This window comes from Sabethes cyaneus, chromosome 1, assembly GCF_943734655.1.
Source record: "Sabethes cyaneus chromosome 1, idSabCyanKW18_F2, whole genome shotgun sequence".
Taxonomy (NCBI): domain Eukaryota; kingdom Metazoa; phylum Arthropoda; class Insecta; order Diptera; family Culicidae; genus Sabethes; species Sabethes cyaneus.
Window position 1 is genome coordinate 162,624,038 of NC_071353.1, and position 27,674 is coordinate 162,651,711.

The following is a 27,674-nucleotide window of genomic DNA, read 5'->3' on the forward strand; positions in this document are numbered from 1 at the left end:
GGACTGTTTTTACGCAATTTCGCGTAGTTTTGGAACTGATGCGTTTTTTACGCCACAATTATGGAATTTTGGCGGTGGTTTTTATGCGTATTTTAGAATTTACGCGTTTTCACGTGACTTTCGTAATTTACGGGGAACGTATCCTGCGTTGCGTTAAGGCAGTTGCAAAGCAGTTTTAGAGCGATTTCAGAAAGTTTCCTAAACAGGACTAACAAACATGTTTCAGAGAAAAATTAAGACTAATATTAAAAGAAACTTTAGAGCCGTTTCAGAGTAGTTGTTGAAAAGTTTCAGAGTAATTTGATAGTAGTTTCAGACAAATTTCAGAGCAGCTTCTGGACAATTTCAGGGTTGTCTCAGGATATTTTTAGAACAGCTTCTTAGCAGCATCAGAGTTCCGGGCGGTTTCGAAACAGTCTTAAAGTGGTGCCAGAACTGTTTCAGTGCAACTTCAAATCGGTTTCAGATAAGCATCAGAGCAACTGCGGAGAACTTTCAGATTGGCTTCAGAAGAGTTTTAGGTCAGTTCGGAAGAGTTTCCAAACGGATTCGGAGTTACTTCAGAGCAATTCAGAACTGCTTCTGAGCGGTCCCGAATATGTTTCAGAGCAGTTGCAGAACAATTTCAGAGCAGTTTTGATACAGTTTCAGGGAGATATCGAAGTAGTTTCAGAGTATACTGAAGTCTCTTTATACGCATTTTTTACACGACTGTTTTTACGCAATTTTTTGAGTGAATATTTTCACGCGTAGTTTTGGAATTGAACGCGTTTTTACGCAACAATTCCGGAATGTATGCGGTGTTTTTACGCGAATTTAGAATTTACGCGTTTTTACGTGAACTTCGTAATTAACGCGGAATCCTTTGCATTAAAGCGACATGACTGTAACCATAGTTACAAAGCAGTTTCAGAGGGATTTCAGTGCGTTTCCTAAACAATTTCTGAGCATTTGAAGGCAGTTTCACAACAACTTGTAAGCAACCCCGAAAACCGGTAGTTTTAGAGCAGTTTTAAAGCAACTTCTGAATAGTTTCAGGGCAGTTTTTGGGCACTAACAAACATGTTTCAGAATAAATTTAGACTAGTCACAGCGCACAATTCAGTCACTATGTATGAGCGGTTTTAAGGCAGATTATGAAAAATTTTAGAGCAGTTTCAGAGTAGTTGTAGAATAGTTTCAGAGTAATTTGACAATAGTTTCAGACACATTTCAGAGCAGTTTCTGGGAAGTTTTAGGGCTCTTGCAGAGTATATTTAGCTGTTTCATTGCACTTTGAAAGGAAATTTTAGAGTAGTTTATAAGCAACTTCAGAGAGGTTTAAATACAACTAGCTGATTGCCCGATCTCACTCGGGGCCTTTTGTCACTCAGTCATTTGTACATCTGTTTTTGTAACGAAACCTCTTGTAATGCAAGAAACAAAACCGTTTTTTTTTTCATTGGAATATGTCAGTTCCTCTCACGTTGTCCCCTAATCACTTGTAAAACTGTTTTCTTCCCGGTAATCCCTATAAATCGACACAAAACCTCTTTTATATTTTTCAACCTCCCTCTTTTTAATGTCCACCCTATTCCCCCTTTCAGAAATGAAACAACTTGAACTGCTATCGTTCCAAATACAAGAGAAACGCACACCTTAACCGATTTGAACCTTTCTTTCCCCTTGCAAGAGATCGTCTCTCTCTTTGGCAACCCCCCTGCGCTGATACTTTTATGCAAAAACATGTGTTCGGCATACGACGTTTGATGAAAAACACTCCAGTAGTTCCGGAGATATGACGGAACATACATTCCAACTCACGTTCCTCGTCCCCCTACATATCGGATCCTTTCCAGCCAGCCCCCCTTCTGTCACGTAGCTAATTATTAGGCATCGGTTTGCTCATTGAAACTCGCTATAATGGAAACGAAACAAAGGTTTATTTACCATATATTCCTCCTCGGTGAAACCCCCCTCTTTTCTCAAAGTCAATTTCACAACTGCAATCGATTTAAATGCAAGAGAAACGCAACCCCTTTTACTTATTTCGATCTCTCCCTCCTTGTTAGGGATTCCCCCCTTTTATGAACTTCCCAGTGCCGATTCCCTAATGCCAAGGAACATGTGTGCCAAGTTTGATGAAGAACCGTCCAGGTGTTTCGGAGTTATGACCTCCTCCCTGGTATGAACCCCCACCCCTTCCTCTTCTGGTCTACCCTTCAGGTCTTCAGTGCCCTTATGTCAAGGAACATGTATGCTAAATTTGGTGAAGAACCGTCCTGGCATTTCGGAGTTATGGTTTCTGCCCCTCCCCCTCCCCGCCCCCTGTTACAAACCCTCCGCTCTTATCATGATCCCCCCAGTGCTGATTCCCTTGCATCTAGTAAATATGTGTGCCAAGTTTGGTGGAGATCGGTCAAGGCGTTGTGGAGTTACGGCGGAACATACATCCAAAGCTCACTTTTATATACATATATAGAAGAAGAAAAAGAAGAAGATTACAGGGCAATTTCGGAGTAGTTTCAAAGCAGTTGCAAAGTAGTGCCAGGACTGCTTCTAAGCCGTTTCAGTGCAATTCAGGCAAACTTCAGAGCAACTTTGGGGAACGTTCAGAGTAGCTTCAGAATAGTTTCAGGCCTGTTAAGAACAATTTCTTGATATGTTTCGCAGTGGTTTCAGAGCAGTTTTGTGCTATTTCGGAAAGGTATCAGAGCAGCTTCAGATCAGTTACAAAGCAGTTTCATAGAGAAAGAAGATTTTCTGAGAAGTGCATGAATAGTTTCTGCCTGGACAGTTTCGAAGCAGTTTCAATACAGCTTATGAGCAGTTTCAGAGAAGCATCAAAGCAGCTTCGGTTTACATTCTGCGCAGCTTCAGAACAATTTCTGAACTGCTTCAGAGCAGTTGCAACGTTGCTTCAGATCTGTCTTAGAACCATTTTTTTATAGTTGCAGAGTAGTTTCCAAGTGTCGGATTTGTTTTAGATCTGTTTCAGAACAGCTTCTGGGTAGTTTCAGAGCCATTCTAGCACAGTTTTAAAGAGGTTTCAGAGAAGCATCAGAGCAACTTCCGAATTCTTGCAGAGTAGCTTCAAAACTACTTCTAAGCAGTTCCGAAGATGTTTCAGAGCAGTTGCAGAGCAACTGCTGAGCCATTTCAGAGTAGCTTTAATGCAGTTTTAGAGAGATATCAAGTCACTTTTTACGTGTTTTTTGACCCGACTATTTTTAAGCGGGTTTTTACATGTTTTTCGTAATTTACGCGCTTGTGCTCTACGCGCAATTTCGGAATTCACGCGTTTTTGCGTGACAGTTTTTACGCGAATTTCGGAATTTATGCTGTCCGGGCAGTTTTGAAGCAGTTTCAGAGCTGTTTAGAGCAGTTTATGAGCAGTTTCAGAGCAGCTTCATAACAGTTTCAAAATAGTTTCAAAGGTTTTTCAGAGCGGTTTCAGAATATTTTTAAAACTCCTTTAGAGTAGTTGCTGAAATGTTACAGAGCAGTTTCCAAACAGTTGCAGAACAGTTACTATACCGTTTCGGATCTGTTATAGATCTATTTCAGAGCAATTTCAACATAGTTTCAGTGTGGTTTTCGAAAAGCATTAAAGTAACTTGCGAGTACTTTCAGAGCACCTTTAGAACAGTTCCTGAGCAGTTCCGAGCTGTTTTAACGGGTGGCAACTAAAATTTTGGAATTTTTTTCTCAAGCCGTCAAAAAAAGACAAAGATGCACGAAGAAGATCTGATTTAACGAAATTAAAGAAACATTATCCATTGTTGAAAAAAAATTATTGAATATTTGAAAACGGTCCGTAATCGGCTGTTCCGGCGAAGCTTTCGTTTGACGTCGAAACAGGAGCGTTGTACGGCCGTCATGTCAACTGCATCTCTTGATTCTACCGATCAACTGTTTGCAATTCGTGGCTCGCCAGTTATTTTTGTACATCAAGGAACTCAAAATCTCGAAGAAATCTTCGATTGGGTGCGCTGAGACAGATTTTTCGGGTCGTGGTTTTTGGGTAAAAATGGGATCGAATAGTTATTCAGTAACGATTCTGTTTTTTGGCGTCATGCGATGATGCTCTATCCGGCCAAAACACGTATTGTCCATCTGCATGATGTTTTTGTAGAAACGGGATTAAAATTTTCTTCCAAGATTCTTCTGGTGCATGTTAATTGGTAGCCAAACCAGAGGGCTTGTTGTTGAAGAAACGAGAGAGAGAGAGAGAACGACGACGTTCTAATTTTAGCTGGTCTTCCACTACCTTGCTTGCGAATAGTTGTTGGACATCTTAGGATACGGTAAACAGTCGAAGCCGCAACATATTTGCTTTTTAAATGTTGTACGGTATACTTTTTGCCGAGATTTCTGTTGCTGTTCGTAGAAATGTACAACGCGCTCCCGAAATGCTTCTTGTTTCGACGCCATTTTTAACACAACTGGGTCAGCATAAACAAAACAAAAAATATTAACAAAAAGAGGAGAGAGAGAGCTAACACATACATGCTCTCATTTCTCTCTGAGCTCGTTTGTTGTTGAGCATAAGGGCTGCGATAAAATTCCAAAATTTTAGTTGCCACCCGTTAGAGCAGTATTATTGCAGTTTCAGAAAGGTATCCGAATAGTTTCAGAGTGGTTACAAAACAATCTAAAAGCATTCTCCGCCTACTTTCTGAGCATTTTAGGCGCAGTTTTAGAACAACTCGTGAATGCTTTCGGTGCGATTTTAGTGTAGTTTCAGAGAGCATTTTCAGAAAAGGACGACAATACTTACTGGGCAGTTTCGAAGCAGCTACAGAGCTGTTTAGAACAGTTTATGAGCAATTTTAGAGCAGCTTCATACCAGTGTCAGATTGCTTTCAAAGGTTTTTCAGAGCGGTTTCAGCATATTTCCCTAAAATGTTTTTGAGTAGTTTCTGAAATGTTTCAGAGCAGTTTCCACACAGTTGCAACACAGTTACTATACCGTTTCGGATCTGTTATAGATCTATTTCAGAACAGCTTCTGGGCAGTTTCAGGTCAATTTCAACATAGTTTCAGTGTGATTTCAGAAAAGCATCAAAGCAACTTTCGAGTACTTTCAGAGCACCTTCAGAACAGTTCCTGAGCAGTTCCGGAGAAGTTTCTGAGCTGGTCTAGAGCAGTATTATTACAGTTTCAGAAAGGTATCCGGATAGTTTCAGAGTGGTTATAAAACATTCTAAAAGCATTCTCCGAATACGTTCTGAGCATTTTAGGCGCAGTTTTAGGACAACTCGTGATTGCTTTCGGTGCGATTTTAGTGTAGTTTCAGAGAGAATTTTCAAAAAAGGGTGACAATACTTACTGGGCAGTTTCGAAGCAGTTACAGAGCTGCTTCAGAACAGTTTCAAAGCAGTTGTAGGGCAACTTCTGAGCTGTGTCATAACAGTGTTGACGCAGTTTCAGAGCGGTTGCGAATCAGCTTTAGATGTATTTTCTCTAGGCAGTGTCAGAGCAATTTCAGCAGAATGCGGAATGTGGTGTCAGAGAAACCTCGGAGCAACTTCCGTGTACTTTCAAAGCAACTTTAGAATAGTTTTAGTTCAGTTTCAGTTAAGTATCAGAGTATCTTCAGAGCAGTTTTTGAGCTTTTTCAATACTTTTTCGAACTTGTTTTCGGAAACAGGTTTAGAGCAGTTTCTGAAATATTTCAGGACAGTTTCCAAACAGTTGCAGGACAGTTTCTGTGCCGTTTCATAGCAGTTTCAGATCACTTTCGGATCTGTCATAGATCTATTGCAGAGCAGCTTCTGGGCAGTTTCAAAGCAATTTCAGCATAGTTTCAAAGCGGTTTAGGAGTAGCTTCAGAACAGTTCCTGAGCAGTTCCGAAACAAAGCAATATATCAGAGCAATTTCCGAATACACTCAAGTACGTTTTTTACACGGTTTAGTTTTTTGAGTATTAAGAACGGGGTAACTTAGAGACCATTCATTTATTTCTCAATACATTTGGGAGTAGCTCGACATTCCTCACGTAGATTGTAAATAGTTCCTTAGCTGCACCGTTTTCGAGTAATCGAAAAAAAACAAACCGTGTAAAAAAAGACTTGAGTGTACTTTCAGAGCAGCATTAGAATTGTTTTAGTTCAGTTTCAGAGAAGTATCAGAGTAGCTTCAGAGCAGTTTTTAAGCTTTTTCAGTGCGTTTTCGGAATATTTTCAAAATAGGCTTAGAGCAGTTTGCAGGGGCAATTTTAGAACAGTTTCCAAAAAGTTGCAGGATAGTTTCTGTGCCGTTTCAGGGCAGTTTCAGATCACTTTCGGATCTGTCATAGATCTATTGCAGAGCAGCTTCTGGGCAGTTTCAAAGCAATTTCAGCATAGTTTCAAAGCGGTTTCAGAGTAGCTTCAGAACAGTTCCTGAGCAGTTCCGAAACAAAGCAATATATCAGAGCAATTTCCGAGTACTTTCAGAGCAGCTTCAGAACAGTTTTAGGTCAGTTTCAGTGAGGTATCAGAGTAGCTTTAGAGCAGTTGTTAAGCTTTTTCAATACTTTTTCGGACTTGTTTTCGGAAACTGTTTTAGAGCAGTTTCTGAAATATTTCAGAACAGTTCCCAAACAGTTGCAGGACAGTTCCTATGAGCCGCTTCATAGCAGTTTCAGATCACTTTCGGATCTGTCATAGATCTATTGCAGAGCAGCTCCTGGGCAGTTTCAAAGCAATTTCAGCATAGTTTCAAAGCGGTTTGAGAGTAGCTTAAGAACAGTTCCTGAGCAGTTCCGAAACAAAGCAATATATCAAAGCAATTTCCGAGTACTTTCAGAGCAACTTCAGAACAGTTTTAGTTCAGTTTCAGTGAAGTATCAGAGTAGCTTCAGAGCAGTGTTTTTAAGCTTTTTCAATACTTTTTCGGACTTGTTTCCGGAAACAGTTTTAGAGCACTTTGCAGTGCAATTTTAGAGCAGTTTCCAAACAGTTGCAGGACAGTTTCTGTGCCGTTTCATGGCAGTTTCAGATCACTTTTGGATCTGTTATAGATCTATTTCAGAGCAGCTTCTGGGCAGTTTCAAAGCAATTTCAGTATAGTTTCAAAGCGGTTTGAGAGTAGTTTCAGAACAGTTCCTGACAAGTTCCGAAACAAAGCAATATATCAGAGCAATTTCCGAGTACTTTCCGAGCAGATTCAGAATAGTTTTAATTCAGTTTCAGAGAAGCGTTTTCGGAATATTTTTAAAACAGGTTTAGAGCAGTTTGAAGGGCAATTTTGGAGCAGTTTCCAAACAGTTACAGGACAGTTTCTGTGCCGTTTCAGAGCAGTTTCAGATCACTTTCGGATCTGTTATAGAACTATTTCAAAGTAGCTTCTGGGCAGTTTCAAAGCAATTCCAGCATAGTTTCAAAGCGGTTTCAGAGTAGCTTCAGAACAGTTTCGAAGAAGTTTCAAAGCTGTTTCAATGCAGTATTATTGCAGTTTCAGAAAGGTATCAATAGTTTCAAAGTGGTTACAAAGCAGTCTCAGAGCATTTTCCGAATATTTTCTGAGCTTTTAATGAAAGGAGAAGAATGCCCCATATGAAATATTTGATTTGAGGGATGCTCCTGTTGTAATTAGATATCTGCGAATGTCGATCATAGATGGTGCGATAATTTCTGTTAATTTTTCTTCCGAGAGTTATTTCTGTTTGTCTGTGTTATAAGTAACTCAATCAAATCTAGCAAATATTAGTTTTTGATTGAAATAAAATTGAGTACGAAATGAAAGGACATTCCGATATCGTGACAGTTTAGAAAACAATATAAAAAAGCACAAAATGGGTTTACTGCATAGTGCAAAAGTTTGGTTTCCCGTTTTCTGCCAAGGTCTGGACACGTCTGTGCAAGCAACAAATGTCTTGCAGCCGAGTTGAGCAGTAAAAAAAAGTCACATTCACGATGACACGTAAAACCGAAAGAACGACCGCCGAAAAGGCGGCTTCTTTTGACAGTCGGTCGGTTCGCCGCACAACAATACGCGGCGGCCGGCTGACGTTTGAAAGTGACAACAGGTTTCTCAGGCGGTTTCACGCCCCTTTCCATCGGGATCGGGGAAGATCATGAGAAGCAAAAAAAAAACAAAACTAAACACAATCGGGTCGCGCGAAAGTGGCCATCACAACATCACTGGCGAATGGTCGCCAGTGGCGAAAATTTGCACGGGAATTGGGTCACGGTTACGATGGACCGACGACTGCGACTGTGTGATTGTGCAGGCGCCAGCCAGCCTTCGGTCGCTGTGGTTCGGTTGTTGTGTCGCGATAAAAGCGAGAGTTTTCTCCGATGCTGCTGGACACAGATAACTTCAACATTCATCGTTTATCTGAGCAATTCGTTTTCAATGAAAGCTTTTACAACGTCGCAAGTAGGGCACATGCCAACTGACTAACTGACTGAGTGACTGACTGACTGACATTACATGAAGGCGAAAGGGACAAGACTGCAGATGACGTTATCAAGGCATTTCACAACATTACGGTTACGATGTGCCAACTGTCCAAACGTAGAAGAGAGCATATATGCTTTTTCCCCATGTGCACAGCAAGCAAGCAAGCACACGTACATCCATCGCCATCGTAGAGTCGTGCTATCAAGAAAAATAATTACACAAAGTGCTACCCATTCCTAAGCGAGCGTGAAATCACCGCTGAAAAAAATATAACCGTAGTAAAAACATCATAACAGTAAAACAGCCAGTCATTTTTTTTTTGTGTTATAAATATTATTTAGCCTGCAGTGACACTTTCCGAGCTCTGTGTCTCTCGTCCGTCTCGACACGCTGTCAGGAGGATTATCTGCACCCATCTAGCCAGCCGAGATTGATATACAACAGCATCCTCACGTCACGTGTGAAGCATAGTTTGGTTGCAGTTTCGAAAGACATTTTAATGGTTGTCGGAGGACAATCGGGACGATTCGTTACACCGCAGTACGTATGGGCTCTGCGGGCCACAATCGGTGCCCTAATCCGCCGTCCCCGGCAGCTGACTGGCTGAGTGAGGCTGCTGCTGCTGCTACGGTTACAGCATACAACCGTTCGTAATGAATTCCCGGTCGGGCCAGGCCGCGCGCCGCGTCGAATGAATAGTCGTGGATTCACTTGATTACAGCGCATTACTATTATATTAACTCCAAACTCCAGCGGCTCTTCCATCGGCCGCCGTCGTCTTCGGCGGCGTGTGTGTGTCACTGTTATGAATGTGTATAATTTTTTAATTGAGGCCATCGCCGTCGGAGTGCAATCAAAAGACATAATACTAATAACCAATTGCAGTACGCTCCGCGCCACGGTCTTTATACTGTGAATTGCATCGTTGTTACGTTGCACGTGGACTCGTGAGTTGTTTTGGTCACGTAGCGATTAATTTTTGAACCCTACATAACTGCCATTTGTTCATACATCCTTCATCTGATTTGTTAAGTAATTAAAGAAGTTAATGAAGAACGCTTTGCATATGTACAATTAACAAAGAATGATTTATTACTGCCTTACATAGGGTTTTATTTCAAATCTAGACTTTAGAAATCCTAGATCTAATGTCATGAAAAAGGTTGCAAGCGCTGAATACACCGTTAATGGTTTGCATAACCCCATCACCGTCATAAAAGACGATGATAAAAAACAATTAAAGCAAAATCACTTTTATACCTACTAGTTGGTGCATTGCTCAGAGCAAGATAATGAGGACTCGTTAGGGTCAATTATAACCAATGATTCTGACTCGTGGAAAGCAATTAGTAGAAAACCGTTAGCTTTGAACGAGCAATCGCAGTACAAAGTTCGCAGAAGCATGAAGAAAAAAAATCTACATGTCAATTAGCTGAAAGGTGATATTGTAAAGCAATTAGGTGCGGAATACAGCAAACACCCGACTCACTCACAATAGGGCAGAGTACTGGTCGCGATGATGGGTCAAACAAGAAAAAAAATCCTGAGGTCCTTAGGTATTTTGATTTTTGAAATCTCGAATTTGTTGAACTCATTTCTTTCATTTCTTTTTGAGTCAGTCGAAACTAACATTTACTATTTTCGAATTTATTTTGGGTGTTTAGTTTAGTTTAGTTTAGCTTAGTAAGAGTAGGGAATCAAATGATAGCAGAGTCATTTGTAGCAGGTGTATAATTCGTTGTATTTTATCAAGCAAGGGAATCCACAGGTTAGGAACAGTATTTAAACCAAGCCGATCGTAATCCCTTGAACCGTGTGAGAACTGGCGGAACACCAAACTCTCCATCCAAAATTTCGCGAGAACTATCAACTTATAAGGAGGTAGTGTCTCCAAATTGCGACGATGAACAAAGCATGATGACCAAAACACGATCTCGGAAGCTGTACAAGATAATGATAATAATGATAATGAGATAATGATGAAATTTAATGAAATTGCGTGTGCTGATGGAACGGGAAGAGGCACAAGGCTACAGACATTTTCAAGCATATGAAACTGGCGAAGTTTGCTGAGGAGATATATCTGGTTTGGCAGGCAATCATCGTTAACTGTGGCTTGAAACCGGAGACCGGTAACCAGGAAATGTCTACTGCCTTTTCTGAAGCAACACAATTGTTCCGTATAGTTTTGGCCGGATTTGGCATCCTACCATTACATACTGCCGTGCAGTGGTATGCCGCCAACAGCAGGCGGGTGGCGACCTCCCAATACGTAGTTAGAGTTCTGCCCAAATAAGAAATTTTCGCCCATCGAATCAAATAGAGCCTGAAAAAACCTTGGATACCATTGGAAGTTGTTAGTTATTTTAGTTGTTAACTGTTAACAACGTTGTTAATTGTTAACTACATAATTAATTAGCTTAAGTGACACTCTCTTTAAAATAGTTCATAAAACAAACCATTCATCAGAACAAAAATATATGACCGATAGGTATTTCGGCTGCTACTTATAACCTTTTCAGTACTTGGTAAGAAGTCACGATTTTAGTATAGAGTGTGATTATTTTATAAGCTATAACTAGCCAAAGGATGCTAAAAGAATGAGTAAACAATGGATTTACCCGGACGAACAAGTACGTTTTGGAGGAAGAAGTTCCGAACCATGTAGAGCTAAAGTGACGAAAAATTGTTCCCCGGGTTGCTAGTAATTGTAATAATGGATGAGATTGACTGTTATAAACAAATTTTACAAAAAATTGTTAACGAATATGGGCAACTGAGAAACAATTCGCTTGTCGTCATACTCAAGTAACAGTGTGAGTTTTATTGCACCCTTGTAGTGATTTTGATGACCAATTTGCATTATAAAAACCATCATAAGAGTGTCATAAGATGAAACTGATGTTAAAAATTATGGCTTGGAATAGTCTCTCATGGTTGATGCATGGACAAACCTTTGATGTTCAAGCACTATTCTACCGAGGATAACGGGTCTTTCAAAAATTCGCAATCCTGGAAAAGAGCTTAAGAAAATTGAATCGGCAGTCGGAACGCCTGCTGAAAAATTAACAAAAAAGTTTGTGAACGAATTCTAAGTCATGCTGAAAAGGTTTCTGAGTCACTAAATTATGAGCACAGGACATATCGTTGTGAAAACTTGAGACGCTCGGGATATATCAATACGGAGGAAATAATAGTTTCATTCTACTTTTCCAACACAACGATAGTAGTTGGAAAAACGTGATTAATGAGTACTTTTTATGGTGAAAGAAAATAATTTCACGTTCAGGGGTAAATTTTATGAACAGACGAAAAGCGTACCCATGGGGAATCCACTTTCACCTTTTCTATGTGAGTTCTTCATGGCAAACGAAGCAAATAAATTGAATGAAAGAAATGTCCTGCCAAACCTTTGTTGGCGATATGTGGACTGGTTTTTTGTGTATTTTCAGTAAAGAAATTATTAATAACGTTCACAAGAACATTAGATTTTCATTTGAGGAGAGAACAGAAGGCCAGCCTTTTTTCACCATCCTCATGACACACGCTGTTCACCTGCCAACAGGGTTGCCACATGCACAGATTATTCTGTGTTTAACAGATATTTGAAAGAAATCGCCTGTACAGAATCTGTATGCATAGAATACAGATTTTCGCCAAATTACACAGATTAAACAGATTTTTGAGCTTTTACATGAGAGTGAAAAAGACCGAAATAGTCAGCAAAATGACTCTCTATCTCTTTCACTCTCATTGTTTTGCATTGGACAGATTTTTGCACAGATATTTTTCCTCCCCGTACAGATTGTCAGATTTTTTTTAACAAAAAACACAAAATTATATGTGGCATCCCTGCCTGCCAATAAGGCGCAAATCTGGCCACATTGTTTTGTTTGACGGATAATCATCGTTTCATCGATGCATGATAGAAGATTTGATTACCACAAGAATTCTTCTCTGACAACCGAAAAAACACGAGCTAGAAACTGACAGAAAACGTGTGTTACCGACATCACCAGCGATTGTCCGGTATGAGGCGTATGGGATGCACTTTCAATCCGCCAGCACCCTCCCCTACCGTGGGTGGAGTTTGGGAGCGATTAGTCAGATCGGTTAAAGTGGTGTTAGACACACTTGACGACGGGTAGCGATTGACAGATGAGATAAACTCCAGAGCATTGGTTTACCAAAAAACCGTCAAAGAATAATAGTTTACAGTCGATAAACCCTCCCCCTACGAATTTAAGATTGAAAACTAACAATTGGAATTCAAATTGTATTTTGAAATTGTATTAGTCTTGAAAGTGGAGTTCCGATTGTACTTGAAACTGGATTTGAAATCATTAATTTTGACTTATAGTTGAACCTAAAATTGGAGTTAAATTAGACATGATTTCGGACTTATTTCATCTTGACATTGGACATCAATTTAGGTCTGAAATTGGAATAATTTGAACTTGAAATTTCGCTTCAAACTGGACATGGACTTGAAAATGACACAAAGCTTTATTCGAAATAAATTGAAATTGACATTTTTCGTCTTTTTCTCTGAATGGTTTACCTCTTTTCTGTTCCGCTTCTTCTCTTTTCGAGTCCAACTTTTCCTTTTTTGTCTCATTTTTTCTTCGTTGCTGTACAGTTTTCTTGGCTTTTGCACTCACTTTTCATCCGTACCGACAGAAACGGAGTCTCGTTTGCCTTTTTTTTTCTTCTGTCCCATGTTTCCAGTTTAATTCTTTCGTTTTTCTTCGTTTCCTATTCCATTTTTTTTTATTTCAATCCTGTTTTTCCTTAGCGTTGCACTTGTTTTTTGTTGATTTCTTTCCCGTTTTCAGTCTTTTCTCTTCACTTTTCGCCTTTTTTTTTGTTTCTAGTTTACGTATTTTTCTAATTCTTTTTATCTTGTTTCCTTCTCGTTTTTCGTGTTCATCTGTTCCGTTATTCTCTTTTTGATGCCTCGTTTTTCATCTTTTTTGTATTTTTATTCTGTGTTTAGCTCCCTTTTGTTTGTTTTCCTCTCCGTTTTTCGTCTTTTTTTCCTTTGTTTTTCATGTTATTTCTTCTATTCCAGTTTCGAGTTTTCCAATATTCGAGTTTTTTGTATCACATTTCTCCTTTTATATCCCGTTCAATTACTTTTCCTGTTTTACTACTTCTCTCATTTTTTTCCTTGCGTTATTCTTCTTTTCCATCTTGTTTTCTGGACCGTAGTCGCTTTCTTGTCTTGTTTCCTCTTTTTTCTCTCGTTTTCTTTTTCTGCTAGCTTTTTCTTACTCTGGCCCATTTCTTTTCTTTTCCAGCTTCGTTTTTCGCCCTTTTCCTCAGTCCTGAATTTCTGTGTTTCGTTTTTCGTCTTTCTTCGTTTCCCGGCCCATTTTTCCTTTTTTCCTGTTTCGTTTTTGTCACTTTCTGTCGCCTATCGTCTTTTCCTTTTTGCGATTCCGGTTTTCGTTTTATTTTCTTTATTATTCTCCTTCTCGTTTTTCTTCTTCATCTGTTCAGTTTATCTCTGTTTGTTTCCCCGTTTTCCGTCTTCTGTATTATTATTCAGTTTTTGGCGCCTTTTCGTCTGTTTCTCTTTCGTTTTTCGTATTTTGCTCTTCCGTTTTTATGTTTTTTCTTTTCTATCCCATTTTCGAGTTTTTTTGTCCAATATATCTTCTTTTATATCACGTTTGATCTCTTTTTTTGCTTTTCTCTATCCCTTCTTTTTCTCTGCCGTTATTCTTATTTTCAATCTTGTTTTCTGTACCGTATTCCTTTTCTTGTCTCTTTTCCCCCGCTTTTCTTTCTCGTTTTTCCTTTTTTCTGCCAGCATTTTCCTCTTGCTCTGGTTCTTTTCTATTCTTTTCCAGTTCCGTTTTTCGTCCTTTTCCTTAGTCCTGAATTCCGGTATTTCTTTTTTCATCTTTTTTCTTGGTTTTCTGGACTAGTTTTCCTCTTTTACTGTTTCGTTTTTTGTCACTTTCTGTCACCTTTTGATTTTTTTTCTTATTTTCGGTTCCAGTTTACGTCTTATTTTCTTTTTTCGTTCGTCTGTTCCGTTTTTGCACTCAGTTTTTATCCGACTCGAGAGAAAAGGAGTCTCGTTTTCCTTTTTTCAGACCCGTGTTTCTGTTTCATTGCTTTTTTTTATTTCATTTTCAGTCCTGTGTTTCGTCAGGTTTTCACTTGTTTTTTGTTATTCTCTCTTTCCCGTTTGCCGTCTTTTCTCTTCGCTTTTCGCCGTTTTTACGATTCCAGTTTACGTATTATCTTGTTTTGTTCTCATTTTTTGTCTCCATCTGTTCTGTTTCGCTCTTTTTGATGCTCCGTTTGCCATCTTTTTTATATTTTTATTCTGTTTTTTCCTTTTCTCTCTGGTTTTTCGTTTTTCGTCTTTTTTGTTCTTTTATTTCCCGCTTAACCTCTTTTTTCTTTATAACGGTAGTTTTTACAATTTACGGATGGAACGGTAAAAGAAAGTAGTGAAGTAGTTCATACTTAGCTTTATGCCTAAGACCAAGACAAAAAAAAACAACGACGTTGGTCTCTTTTGGGACGATTCAAATATGACGTCCACTAAATTTCTGCTTTTTTAGACCCCCCCTCCCCCCTCTGTCCGATTGTGTCACAAAACTCAACCTCCCCCTTCCCCTTTGGACGTCACACAACCTCAAAATAAAAATGAAAAAGCGTGATGAATGACTGAGAAACATATTTTTGCCACCTTTTGATAAAAATGCAATTTTTTTTACGGATGTCACATTTGCCTAGACCACCTCCCCCCCCCTTTTGTCACAACCTGTCACAAAATTGACACCCCCCTCCCGCCCCCCATAAGCAGTGGACATCGTTATTGAATGGTCCCTTTCCTGTTTTTCTCGTTTTCTCTATCCGTTTTCTTTTTCTCTCGCGTTAATATTATTTTTTTCCATGTCGTTTTCTGTAGTTCAGTCTGGTTTACCCTTTTTCCCTCTCATTTTTCCTTTTTTTCGTCAGCTTTTTCCTTTTTCTGTATCCCATTTCTCTTCTTTTCTAGTTCCTTTTTTCGCTTCGTTGATGTGCGCGGATGTGCCCAAAACGTCTATTTTTTCGCGTAGTGTTGAAATCCACAGTTTTTTTTACGCGAATTTTGGAATTTACGCGGTTTCTTTTACGCGGTTATCGGAATTTACGCTTTGCGCGGTTTTCGGAATTTACGCGGTTTTCATTTACGCGGGACGTATCCTTCGCGTAAAAAGCGACTTGAGTATATATCTTCTTTTATATCACGTTTGATCTCCTGAATTCCTGTGTTTCGCGTTTTGTCTTTTTTCGGTCCCGGTTTACATCTCCTTTTCTATCCCGTTTTTCGTTCCTTCCTTTCGTCCTGCTGTTCCTTTTTTTTTCTGCAACGTTCTGTTTTATTTTTTCTGTTTTATCCCTTTTGTCCTCTGTTTACATTCCTTCCCCCCTCCCCTCCCATCTTATTTTTTTCTGCCTCATTTTTCCTCTCTCTGTTCTTGTACCACCATTCTGCTGCTCGCGTTTTTCTTCTTTTCTTTTTCAATGTTCTTTTGATATTTTGCTATAAATCGGACACGGACACGAAATTAGACATGAAGTTCTACTTGAAGTTAAAATTAACATTTTTCGTGCTATTCTCTTACACGTTCACCTTCTTTTTTGTTTTGCTTTTTCTGTTTTTGTATCTTTTTTTTGCTTTCATTTCCCATTTGAATTTTCCGCTTTTTTTGCTTGTTTTTCTTTTTTTTTTATTGTTTCCTGTTCCATTTTTTCTTATTTTCAATCCTGTTTTTCCTCACGCTTTTAACTTGTTTTTTTTTTAGTTATTTTCATTCCCATTTTCAACCTTTCCTCTTCTATTTTCTCTAATTCTTTTTATTTCTTTTTATTTGTTCTTTTGAAGGGCCCGTTTTTCCGTCGTTTTGTCCTTTTTAGGCCATTGCAAATCATTTTTTGTTAACCACCCCCCCCCCCCCCCGCTTGGAAAATGGATTGAAAAATCAGGGGGCAAAAAAATAATTTGCAGGATAAGAGTTAAAGTTTTTTTATAAAATCAATTGTCTGTGGGCTCTAGAGCCTGAAAAACTCGAAAAATGAGTGTACGAGTTGAGTTAACGCTTCTAGCATGAAATGGAAATGGAAGTTCAAAGAGTGGAATTTCCGAAAATCGGTCTTCTTTTCGTAGATTTTTGCGTAGAAATTAACAACGTCCCAACACGGGAGGGACAAAAACTTTTTAAAATATTTGTAATGGCCCTATTCAGCTTTTTCTTTTCTTTTTCTTTTCCTCTCCAGTGTTTTTTACCTTCCGTTTTTCTTTCGTTTTACCCTTCTTCTCCGTTTTTCCTTTTTTTCTGTCTCATTTTCTCGATTTTTGGACTCGCATTTCACGTCCCATTTGATCTCTTTTTCTCGTTTCTTCTATTGGTTTTCTTTTTTTCTCTTGTTGTTCTTCTTTTTCCTTTTGGTTATTCTTGTTTTCCGTTTCGTACTTCCTTTCTCATCTCATTTACTATCTTTTTTTCTCGTTTTTTTTTCGTTTGTCTGTTACTTATCTTTCCCTATCCATTGTTTCGTCCCCTTTCTGAGTCCAGTATATCCTTTGTTCAATTTTTCGTCTTGCTTCCATCTTCGTTTTCAGACTCGTTTCTAATATTGTCTTTTCTCGTTTTTAGTTTGTTATTTTCTGGCTCGTTTAAAAATCTTTTCTCTCACGTTTTTCCTTTTTTTCTGACCCGATTGTGCGGTTTTTGCTACGTATTCCTTCGTGTTTTTTTTTTCGTTTTCTCTCCTTCTGTCTGATCAACCCTTTATGAAATTTATGAAATATTACTTGATATAGATCTCAAGGTTTGCCCAAAATTCAACTTTTTTTGAAACTGTTAGGCCCCTCGGTGAACGATGGGTGCACTATTTCGAGGTATCAAAAGTGTAATTCTTATTTGTTTACCATTTTCAACCAATTAAGCGCAAAAGTTCCAATATTTGAAGACCTGGTGTCAGTAGTGGCCCCATTTCAGCGAGAATTACTCATATTTGTTATTAACCATTTTAACTGTTGTATTTGTTTCGTGCACTATCTGTCGAATATTAGGTTATAATCATTCATTATAACTCCACATTTTATCAGTATAAAATAAACATGGTAGGATTCGATAAAATCAGTAAATAAATCATCACTAGGTAAAGACATTTATAAAGATCACAAAGCTAATTAACGGAGAGTGATTTATACGTACGAGATACACTTCAAAGCAAGCTCGCGTGCTCCCTCGGCAAGCTGTCAGAGTAGCTCAGTATTTAGCATTCTGAGTACCCCGTCATTACGACGTGACAAGCGTACTCCGTCGGTCGCTGATCGCAACAACGAGATAGTGCGGAAACAAGATTTCACTGACCCGATTTGTGTCCAATTAATTCCTACCGAAAACAAAGAAAAAATATCATCTAAGCATTTGTAAACAACACAAACACAGTGATCGTTACCGCAAATCAGCCCATTTCCAGAAGTTCGGGCAGTCCGGTCAGGCCAGGGGGCCATCAGTAGAATGAAAGGAAGAGACTCGTCTCTTATCAGTCCGTTCCCATCGTCGACGCAGTCGACTACTTGCTCGACTCTCGGCGGACACACAATCGATCGCATTTAGCAAACACACTTCCCTTGCGCCTCTGCTTGCCGATGCGCCCTCACCATAAGAACCCTGGACTGGTGCAGCGGAAAGCCGCGCGGAAGGCACTTAATGTTGTGGTGATCTTGAAAGTTTCTTACACAGTTTAGTTTGTAGGGAAAACAGCCGTCATTTTAACGATTATTGGCTCCGTCCGTCAGTCACAGTCAGAGCAGCTCACCCGTTCTTTTCTCCCCCATCATCCGGATCCGATTCGTTTCGATTCTAGTTGACGCGTCATTCTCGCTCGCCGGTTCGACGCTGGAGGTCATCCTCGGTTTTGCCTCGGTCGGTTGGGAAAATTTATTTACAACTTCGAACGGGGGAAATCGACGAGGGGTGATACGAATCCCATAAATCATTATACCGACGATTGTATTGAGAATTTTTATGAGTTTTACTATGTGTCTGATTCCCGATCAACACACAACAAGCAGTGGTATTCAGGGTTCAGTTTTTTTTCCTCTGGAAATCCGATAATATCGTGCTTGCTGATGAAGTGTACTTTAAGCTATCGGAAATCTCGGTTTGTTGTCAACTTGGTTGGTGCGGATGACCTTGCGTAGAGTGAACAGTTGTTGCCTTTTTCTTTGTACTGAAAGTGGAACATAAAATCCGTCCCATTTTTACGAGCTTTTAATTGCTTTATGATCCCATGGACGCGCACTTAGTCGTGCGTTAAGTAATTATTTAATTTCTACTCGTTTCCACGTTCGAAAACCGCGCTCTTATCGATCAACCGCAGCAATATGTCGTCGGTTTTTATTAGTTTAGCCTTTTGCCGCTGACACTAATTAAATATTTTGTGTTTTCTTCCATTTTCAGGCATCTTTTTACCCGCAAGCGAGGACCCCGCGACCGACCGTATTTGGGTTCGTCCCAAGATCGCGGATGCATTAAGAGCCCCCGCCCCGGAACGGAAGACGTGATAAGATTGACTTCCATATTTATATGGCAAAACAAGCTTCGAAGGCTTCGAAACTACATCACTCCCACAAGGATGCTGTGCCGGGAAGTGGGCAGCCGTGAATCGGTCAAGCTGTAAAACCGTAACCCCGGATTCTCTTCTCTCTACGCAAACTCACGCGCAAACGATGCAAAAACCGTACGACTCTGCTGTCCAGTGTAAAATGTAGCCATCAACCATCGGGCCAGCCCGAGATAGAGGATAAAGCAAGCAAAAAAAACCGTAGACTGAGTGTCCGTTTTATTACGCAATTACTTGATCGCGCGTCTCCACAAAGTACGTGCGAAGAGCCAATCGAACCAGTCGGACCGGAAGTCAACAGTTTCTCGCGCACTATGGCAGAAATGAGCCCGAGCGGTGCAACAGGAGGAGGAGGAGGAGGAGCAGTAGGAGGCGGACCTCCGGCAATAGTAGCGCAACAGCAACAACAACAAGGTCCTCCGGTTCCTGCGGTGCGAACTTCATCGCTTCAACCGGTTCCTCCGCCGAGAACGACAACCCTGCTGCAGCCGTCGCCACCGACGACGACGACGCAGGCCGTAGTGCACCACTCGGCTCCTCCGCCGCAGCAGCCACAGCATCATCAGTATCCCTCCAGTCAGCAGCTGCAGCAGCAAATAGTTCATCAACAGTCCCAGCAACAGCAACAACAACAACAGCAGCAGCAACAGCATCATCTTCAGCCTCAAGTGATCATAGCAGCAGCTGCGGCCGTATCAGCTTCCGGGGGGCCTCCGGCCCACACGCCGATGCCACCGAACAATAATCAGGTATGTTACGTGTTAAATACAAAGTTGCCGTTTGGCACAGATATTACTTTGTTTCGCACTGTGTCAATGTTATAAAATCCTGTTATATTTCGAAGGATGGGCTTGGAAACAAATTTTGGTGCTTATTTTCTTGAGTTTTAGCCAAACACCGTCAACCGTATTTATTCATCATTTAGATTTTTTTCTCTAAAATTAAAAATCAAAAATTATTTGACGGTTTTTTTAGAGTGTATATATTTGCTTCATTGAAATGTATTTTTTACAACTGAATTAACAGTCCTAATCTTGGGTTGTTGTTGTTGTTGTTATCAGTTTATTAGGATTCTTTAAACGCACGGCGTTCATTTGAGCCCTTTCTATCTTGGGTGTCGTTGGACGACCATTCTTTTCAGCAGAATATATTTCCCACAATGTGGAATAGCATGTTCCAGCATGTTTGCCTTGCATAAACAGGGAGACAAAAGAAATGTCGAAAATTACCGTGCTCAAAGGTTATGGAAATCATCGTCCACAACGCGTTGTTTTCGTGTATTTTCCATCGACCAGCATGGTTCCTTCCTCAAGAGATCTGTTGCCACGAATCTCACGCAATTTGTTTAGCTTTCGTTGAGTAGCCTAGAGGAAGGTTCGTAAGTAGATGCTGTATGCTTTGATCTGAAAGCTGCCTTCGATCGTGTTTACCAAGAAATATTGTTGTGTCGGATGAAAAAACTCGGAATTGCTGCCGTTTTTACGAGATGGACAAGGTCTGACCTGACCGGCAATGAATTGTTTTGTAATACGTCGGGAGTTCCACAAGGAAGCAAATTAGGATGTTTGCTTTTGACACTGTACATCAATGAGCTCTATTTCTATACTGCTACAACCTGGATGTCGCTTATTTTATGCTGATGATGTAAAGATATACCTGCGTGTAAAAATCCTTCTCGACTGTCTAAAATTACAGCAAATAATTAACCTCTTCGAAGCGTGACGCGCGAATAATTTATCAAAAATCAGTGTCCTCAAGTATCAACGCAATCACATTTCACCGCATAGTGAACCTGATTACCTTCGAATACTCTATTTTGGGTCACGCATTGCAACGAGTTGATCACATTTGTGACCTAGCAGTTCACTGTACTGTTCTTTAGTGCGCTCATTACTAGAATCCGGCTGTATAGTATGGTGTCCGTTTCAAGCAAACTGGATTGCGAGGATCGAAGCTGCGCAGAAAAAGTTCATACGCTATGCCCTTCGGATGCTACTCTGGAGTAACCCATTGGACTTGCCTCCGTATGGATAAGCGTACGACAGCTTAAGTCCTGTTTGTCGTCAAACTTCTGATCGGACAAATTGATTGTCCAAATCTTCTGGCACAACTAAATATCTACGCTCCGGAATGAACTCTTCGAACGAGAAACTTCCTTCACCTCGATGCACGGAGAGTTAAGTACAGTCAATATAATCCGATTAGGTACTGCCTACGAGTTGTTCGATTTTGGAATGTCCATCGATGCTTTCAAGAGACGACTATATGTTTTCTCTGGAGCTTCTTTCTACCATATATTTGGTTTTGACGCATTGGTTTGTAATCCAATCCTCCTAGCATCTGTTTTCAGTCTAGCGTAGATTGCCTCCTAGGTTTCTAGTAATGATGTCGAAGTCGTTGGCGAAGGTTCGGAGTTGGTACTCTTGCTGAAGATCGTTCCTCTCGTGTCGATGCTCACTTGCCGAAACACATCTTTAATAGAGGCTATTTAACATACTTCTTCTTCTTCTTCTTCAGCAGCATAGAGCCGGGGTGGCTCGTGCTATTTCAAGCACTCGTCTCCATTCAACTCGGTCTTGGGCCACTCGTCACCAATTTCCGAGTCGTCTCAGAAGTCGCAAATCGCTTTTGACCTGGTCGAGCCATCGTTGGGCCCCCGTTTCTTGTGGCGGTGGGGTTGTTGAAGAGGACTATTTTCGTCGCACTGCCGTCCGGCATCCTTACGACGTGTCCGGCCCACCGTAGCCTGCTAACTTTCGCTAGATGTACGATGGGAGTCTCCCCAAGCAGTGCCTGTAGCTCGTGATTCGTACGCCTCCGCCACTCTCCGCTTTCAGTTTGTACTCCGCCAAATATCGTCCGCAGCACTTTCCGCTCGAACACGGCATGAGCGCGTATGTCCTCCGTGAGCAGCGTCACGGCTTCAAGTCCATAAAGAACTACCAGTCTAATAAGGTTTTTGTACATTGTTAGCTTCGTGCGGCGGCGTACGCTGAGTGATCGTAGCGTTTTACGAAGGGCAAAATATGCCCGATTTCCCGCTTGGATGCGCCGCTGGATCTCCTTACTAGTGTTGTTGTCCGCGGTCACCAGCGACCCCAAATACACGAACTCCTCTACCACTTCTAGTTCGTCGCCGTCAACGGTTACCGTCCGTGGGCGACGCGCGTTTGTTTCCTATGAGCTACTTCCTTTCATGGATTTGGTCTTCGACGCCATCATTTTTAGCCCAACTCTCCTAGACTCCGTTTTCAGTCTGGCGTAGATTGCCTCCGCCGTCGCAAAGTTCCTGGCTACGATATCGAAGTCATCTGCATCAGCCTAGAAGTTTGCTACCCTTGGTAAAAATCGTGCCTCTCGTTTCGATGCCCGCTCGTCGGATCACCCCCTCAAGAGCGATGTTGAACAGCATGCAGGATAAACCGTCACCTTGTCTCAACCCTCGCCGCGTCTCGAAGAAACTCGAGAGTGTCCCAGAGATGCGTACGAAACACATCACTCGATCCAATGTAGCTCTGATCAGTCGCGTCAGTTTGTCCGGAAAACCGTATTCGTGCATTATCTGCCATAGCTTGTCTCGATCGACTGTATCGTATGCTGCTTTGAAATCAATAAAGATGTGATGCGTGGGCACGTTGTAATCCCGACATTTCTGCAAGATCTGTCGGATAGTAAAAATTTGGTCCGTAGTTGCGCGAGCCCCCATGAAACCCGCCTGATAATTCCCTACGAAACCTTGTGCTATCGGTGACAACCGGCCTAACAGGATCTGGGAGAGTACCTTGTAGGCGGCGTTTACCAGCGTAATACCACGATAGTTGCAGCAGTCGAGCCGATCACCCTTTTTGTAGATGGGACAAACCACTCCATTCCTCCGGTAGCGGGGCTTTCAGCAGCCCGATTTCTTGTTTGACTTCTTGGAGATCAGGTGCTAGGACATTACTATCTTCCATGGGCGCTCCTAGTTTAATTTCCCTTCCGCCTCCTTCTGCGACTTCGCCATTCAGGTGTTCATCGAAGAACTGCTTCCACCTGTCGACCACCTCGCGCTCGTTTGTAATTGGATTCCCTCCCTCGTCCCTACACATGTCAGGTTTCGGTGTGTAGCCCTTCTGAGTTTGGTTCACCTTCTCATAAAACTTGCGCTTGTCATTAGCTCGGAATAGTTGCTCTAATTCTTCACAGTCTCTGTCCTCCTTTTGGCGCTTTTTCCTCCTCAGGATCGTGGTCAACTGGTTCCTAGCTCGTCGGTATTTGGCCAGGTTCTCTCTAGTGGCAATACTTAGATAATTTTTCCAAGCAGTTTTTTCCCCTCCACCGCTTGTTGGCAATCCCCAGAAAACCAATTATTTTAAATAGCATACAGAACAGTCCATTCCCTTCCCTCAGCCCTCTGGGTGGTGCGAAAGAACTCGAGGGTGCCCCCGAAACATGCACGTAATACGCCACTCGCTTCGGCGTAACTTTGATCGTTCTCGGGTATTATCTGCCATAACTGTTCGCGCTCGACTGTATCGTTTGTTGCCCTGTAATCCATATGATGCATGCGCACGTTATACTCCCGACATTTCAGGAGGATTTGTCGAGGTGTAAAAATTTGAACCGTCACAGCACGGACCCCCGTAAAGCCAGCCAAATACTGCCCCGCGAAATCTTTTGCTGTTGGGGATCGTCTATCCAAGTAATCCAAGTTACAAGATCTGGGACTAGGCGGCGTTGATCAGCGTTCCATACACTCCTCCGGTAGTTCATTCTCCTCCCTAATCCACAAAATCATCCATTCAAGAACCGTTTATAGCGATTCTTTGGTATGTTTGTAGAGTTCTGCCGGGAGCCGGTCCTTTCCAGGGGTTCTATTATTCTTCAACTAACTCGATTTCTCGCCATATCTATTCGAGATCAGAACCGGGCCGCAGCTATCGTTGGTAGGCACTCCTAGTTAATCTAGGAGTTCCGTCTCCTTCAGTTATATCGCCACTGAAATGTCCATCATTAATTTGTGATAAGAATTCCCTCCTCGTCCCTCGGAGTTTTCTTCATCTCGGGGTTTCTTAACCTGGCACCACGGTTAGCAACCATATGGTCGATTTGGGTCAACGTTGATCAGATGATCTCTATGGGGAAAAAAGTATCTTTGATCACCAGGTCCGAAAAGCTACTATGGTAATTCATCGCTGCCGTTATCGTTCGTGTCGGTCTGCAGGCTACCCTTACATATATACCAGGATTTCTACTTTCAGAATCCCAAGGGTACCTAATACCTATGTCATAGTAAAGGCGATTTCTTTGCCGAGTTATAGGTATTCCGGGGATTCCAAACCTATGCCTATGAGATTCTCAAACGAATCTTCTGTAGAATAACTCCACACGGTTGCTATATGAGGAACCCCAGAGGACTCTGTGCGAATCTTTTGTGTTCGTCCGGATATGGGGACCGATCACCGGTCTATACTTCATTTCCCTACCGACCTAGGCGTATACATCCCCGATGATGATTTTGATGTCCCGTAGCGAACAGCTGTCGTACGGCGCTTTCTTGCCGTCGTTGTTCTACCTTCGTGTGGACAGTGCACGTTTATGATGGTGTAGCTGAAGAACGACTACTGCACTGGCTTGTTAAAGCAGTCTTGGTAACCTTGCGGTTACAGAGCCCCCCGCTAACCGATTTTCAGTCTATCACGCGATCCTGCACTCTGCCCGTCACTACAAAGCCTATTTACAGCTCGTTAGTGGGGCTCAAAGGTGTTTATCGTATCCAAACAGAGTGGTATAAGGCGTGAAGGGGAAAGAGCAGAACATTAGGATTAAAGGAGGGTCTTTAAAGTAACGCTTATTAAGTATGTATAACGTTCCTCTTTATCCAAGCTGGGGAATCTGTGGATCGAACCAAGCTATAATGGGAGCCAATTATGATAGGGTTCGAACCCAAATTTTTCTTTCAGATCCTGTGATTCCTTCAGATATTGGTGAGCCTTTGAATTGCAGCTGGATAAATGGACTGGATAAATAGGAAACTCTACATCCCCCTTGTTAAGAGTGCGACTGATGGGTAGACTTTTAAAGGGTGTCCCACATCAAATTGCACCACGGAAGAAACACTGAAGAAAATAACCTAATTGACCGATCCTTTTCAAACTTTCAGACAATAAAAAATAACCGATTAGTAAGCTTTTTAACCGCTTAGTTGGTTTCGAGGTACGATGCTGCTCTAACAATCCAGTCGTCGTATGTTCGAATCTTGGCTAGGCGATGCTACTAGATAGAGTCAGTAGGATTGTTACATTAGCACCGTAACTGTCCTGTACTCTAATAGCCGGCTATGAAGTCTGTCGATAAGGAAGGGTCAAGTCTAAGAAAGACGTTTAAGCTCAAGACTTTGCTTTTTTTTAGTAAGCTTTTGACATATTTATTTCATTCAACTTCAATACCATAACCGTATGGTCGCATCTTACGCTTAACTCCACTCATAAGGTTCTGTACAGCATCTGGCGGCAGCTTCTTCTGTACAGAAACCCACTTTTTCTTCATGTCTTCCTCAGATTTGACCTCCTTAGGATGCTTCCGTAGTGCCTACTTCATAATAGGCCAGTATTTTTAAAGAAGGGGTTTGAGGTTTTGTCGGCTGTGAAATTCACTATTTTATATTGAAAACGGCTTTTTTATACTGCCTGACGTTTCGGCCTTTGGTTTTGGCCTTTTTCAAGGGTAATACGGTTACGTTTTCTTGTCTAACGTAACCGTATTTCCTTTGAAAAAGGCCAAAACCAAAGGCCGAAACGTCAGGCAGTATAAAAAAGCCGTTTTCAATATAAAACTGACTGGAAAGCCGAAAATCCGCAATACAATATATGTACCTCAGTATTCACTATTTTATTTTTATCGGTTGTCAGTCTTAATAAATCAGAACAGATTTTGTACTTTCTTCGACGTTTCGACTATATTTCGTAGTCTTTATCTGTTCTGATTTATTAAGACTGGCAGCCGATAAAAATAAAATTTTTAAAGAAGAATTTCCAGATGTTTGGGCAAAATAAATTCGCGATGTAGCTTTACGGGTGACGCCATTTTTTCCTGTTTTCGGAAAACTGACGCGAAAAAAAGAATGTGTAAAAAATACACTCAAAACTATTTCTACCTAAATTTGGGTCGTCTCTATTCAACTCTATCTTTGGCCACTCGTCGGCAATTTCCCAGTCGTCTCAGAAGTTGTAACTCACTTTCAACCTGGTCGAGCTATCTTGTACGTTGACTCCCCCTGTTCCTGGTGCCGCTGCAGTTGCTGAGGAGAATTGTTTTCGTCGCACTGTCGTCCGGCATCCTTACGACTTGTCTGGTTTATTGTCTTTCGCCAAATAACGATGAGAATCTCTTCGAACAGTGCCTGTAGCTCGTGATTCATACGCATCCATCACTCTCCGCTTTCAGTTTGTACTCCGCCAAATATCATCCGCAGTATCTTCCGCTCGAACACGGCAAGGGCGCATATCTCCTCCGTGAGCAGTGGTACGAACTAATAAAGAACTACTGTTCTTCATACGGCGCCGGCGGCGCATGCTTCTTGATAATAGCGTTTTGCGACGGGCAAAGTCGGCCCGATTTCCCGCTTAAATGCACCGCAGGATCTCCTTACTGATATTGTTGTCCGCGGTTACCAGCGATCCCAAATACACTCATCTGCGCCTTTTAGTTCGTCGCCGTCTACAATTACCGTTCGTGGGAGGCAGCGTTTGTTTCCTTTGAGCCTCTTTTTTCATATATTTGGTCTTCGACGCATTTATAGTTAGCCCAATCCTCCTAGACTCCGCTTTCGTCGGATCGCAAGAGCGATGTTGAATAGCATCCAAAATAAGCCGTCACCTTGTCTCAACCCTCGCCGTTCAATGTAGCTCGGTTGCGTCAGTTTATCCGGAAAACCGTGTTCGCACATTATCTACCATAGCTGGTCTCGATCGACTGTATCGTATGCTGCTTTGAAATCAATAAAGATGTGATGCGAGGACAAGTTACTAGCTCACGTCAGTTTTTGGTCCAGTAAGACGCCACGAACACTAACTCGGTCCACTTTGCGTTATTTAACTGTAGCAAATTGGGTTTTCAATGCGGTAAAAACTCAACATTTTGCATTTGGCAATGCTCACATTGAGCCACTTCAGTTTGCACCATTCACCAAACAAATCGAGCAACACTTGCAAGCGGCGGCAGTCGTCTAAGTTTTGTATTGGAGCAAACAGTTTCAGGTCGACAGCGTACGTTAATTTGCAGCCAATACCAAGTGGTAAAGCGAAATCGTTGAAGAACAACAAGAAAAGTAAAGGTCCCATGTTGCTACCTTGAGGAACTCCAGACTTTTTAGTGAACACCGATGAAACTGTGGTTCCGAGTTTTACACGCAGTACTCGCAGTACACTGAGGTATGAATTCAGCCAAGCACCAAGCCGACAAAGTTCTCGTGATCGTATTGTATGGTCAACTCGATCAAACGCCGCTTTTAAATCTGTATAAATAACATCGACTTGTTTCTTGTCTTCCATTTGTGAAATACATATTGATGTAATTTCTAACAGACCAGTGACATGTTTATAATGAAGGTCAAAATACTACTTACCTTTTGTTTTAGTTGGACTTCCGGTAGAACTATTTTTTCTTATTGTGTACAATA

At 41.3% G+C, this 27,674-nt stretch overlaps 1 protein-coding gene across 4 annotated transcripts in view; it reads left to right on the forward strand.

Moving 5' to 3' along the window:
• LOC128744133 (rho GTPase-activating protein 21) overlaps positions 1-27,674 on the forward strand; it is a 400,890-nt gene that overhangs the window by 163,441 nt on the left and 209,775 nt on the right. For all 4 annotated transcript variants that reach the window (XM_053841350.1, XM_053842035.1, XM_053842130.1 and 1 more), the window contains exon 2: positions 18,853-19,764. In XM_053841350.1, the coding sequence (XP_053697325.1) occupies positions 19,330-19,764 (435 nt within the window). In that variant the 5' untranslated portion in view covers positions 18,853-19,329. The remainder of the gene's footprint in view (positions 1-18,852; positions 19,765-27,674) is intronic.